This window comes from Prosopis cineraria, unplaced genomic scaffold (assembly GCF_029017545.1).
Source record: "Prosopis cineraria cultivar Desert tree isolate PC_DT_omini unplaced genomic scaffold, ASM2901754v1 PC4, whole genome shotgun sequence".
NCBI lineage: Eukaryota > Viridiplantae > Streptophyta > Magnoliopsida > Fabales > Fabaceae > Prosopis > Prosopis cineraria.
The window spans coordinates 14404995-14406665 of NW_026555335.1; the positions used below are offsets into that span (position 1 = coordinate 14404995).

Genomic DNA, 1671 nt, shown 5'->3' on the forward strand with positions numbered 1-1671 from the left:
ATGCAGAGAGACATTCGGTATCCTGAACTCAAAAACAATATTACTGTCTAAAGTTATAAATATATTGCATTTTTGCTCCTGCCATTAAAAAACAGAAAACATCCATTATCTACAGCAGTGTGAGACTCACATTTATATATAGGTGGCTTACACTTGGCATCTGCATGGAAAACCACTCAAATTTAGATTTAAAAAAGAGGGGGAAAAAAAAAACTCCCCCCCCCCCGGTGTGTGTCTCTATGTCCGTGGCACCAACGGCCTCAACTGAATCAGACTTTAATCGATTGTATAGTTGGAGGATAAAAATGACGTTAAACCCTATACTTTAAGACCTTCCTAAGTCTCAACCTTATTCTTAATCAGCAAGTTGGTCTTTTTTTTCCTCCGTGAGTGAATTCTCCTTTTAACCAAAAAGTGGATGATAAAATCTTAGGGGGAAACATGAAATTTGTATTACAGTTTGAGTTCGACATCTCTAAACTTTCAATATATATATATATATATATGATATACTCGAGCACTAGTTTCGACGTATAGGAGAAATTATTAGCGTTAAAAAGCATTGCTTGGATGTCCTTAAGAATATCTACATGTATTATTTTCCTTGCTTTTCTGTTTTCACCATTTCATTGTGAAGAATGGATAAGTGTTGGTTTTTGGTTTCCAGGCATTCCCATTTCTGAAATTGAATCCACACTCTTTACTCACCTCGTATTCTGCTTTGTTTCCATAAACACTTCATCTTTTGAGACCTCTCTCTCCCCATACATTTCTAGCTTCTCTAACACAGTCAAAGCAAAGAACCCATCCATCAAAACACTTCTCTCAATCCGGGGACAGGAAGGTTATAACTTGATGGTGAGAGATGCTTCTTTCAGGCAAATCTTCATCCAATCTTCGTTCAACGTGGCCAAGACATATGGGTTCGATGGCCTCGACTTTTATTGGGACAATCAATCTGTAACACAGCTTGACATGAACGGTATGGCAACATTCTTACAAGAGTGGCGAAAAGCTGCAAATGATATCAATCCAGAGCTGATCTTAACTGCAACTGTTCGATATTCACCGAACTATACTGAATCTATTATGTATCCTATCGAGTCAATGGAAGCAAACTTGAACTGGGTACATGTCAAAACATTTGATTATAGTACTCCTTCTTCGAGCTCCAAGATCACTGCCGCACCATCAGCTTTGCACGATCCTTCAAATGGGCTAGACACAGAGCATTTTATACGTCAATGGATTGATAAGGGGTTGCCAAAATCCAGAGTGGTTATGGGGTTGGCTTTGTATGGATTTGCATGGAATCTTACTGATCCAGACAAAGATAATGCCAATGGGATAGGTACATCAGCAAATGGGGTAGGAGAAACTCCACATGAGTGGACGGGGATGATAACATACAAGGAAATCAAAGCTAGGATTCAGTCCTCTGCAGGTGATGTACAGTATAATGCTACTTATGTTGTCAACTACTGGTCGCAGGGATCGACATGGATAGGTTTCGACGATGTTGAGGCTGTAAGAGAAATGGTGTCTTTTGCCAAGAGAAACAAGTTGCTTGGTTACTTCTTGTGGCAAATTTCCAATGATGACAATTGGCAGCTTTCCCTCGCAGGTCATTTTTCTCATATTCTACTTGCAAATACGCTTTTATTTTTCTAG

At 39.1% G+C, this 1671-nt stretch overlaps 1 protein-coding gene across 1 annotated transcript; it reads left to right on the forward strand.

The window, feature by feature from the left end:
* Positions 1-570: 570 nt before the first annotated feature.
* LOC129308854 (class V chitinase-like) lies at positions 571-1671 on the forward strand. The gene has a single exon (XM_054950234.1). The coding sequence runs from the start codon at positions 571-573 to the stop codon at positions 1669-1671; it is 1101 nt and encodes a 366-aa protein (XP_054806209.1).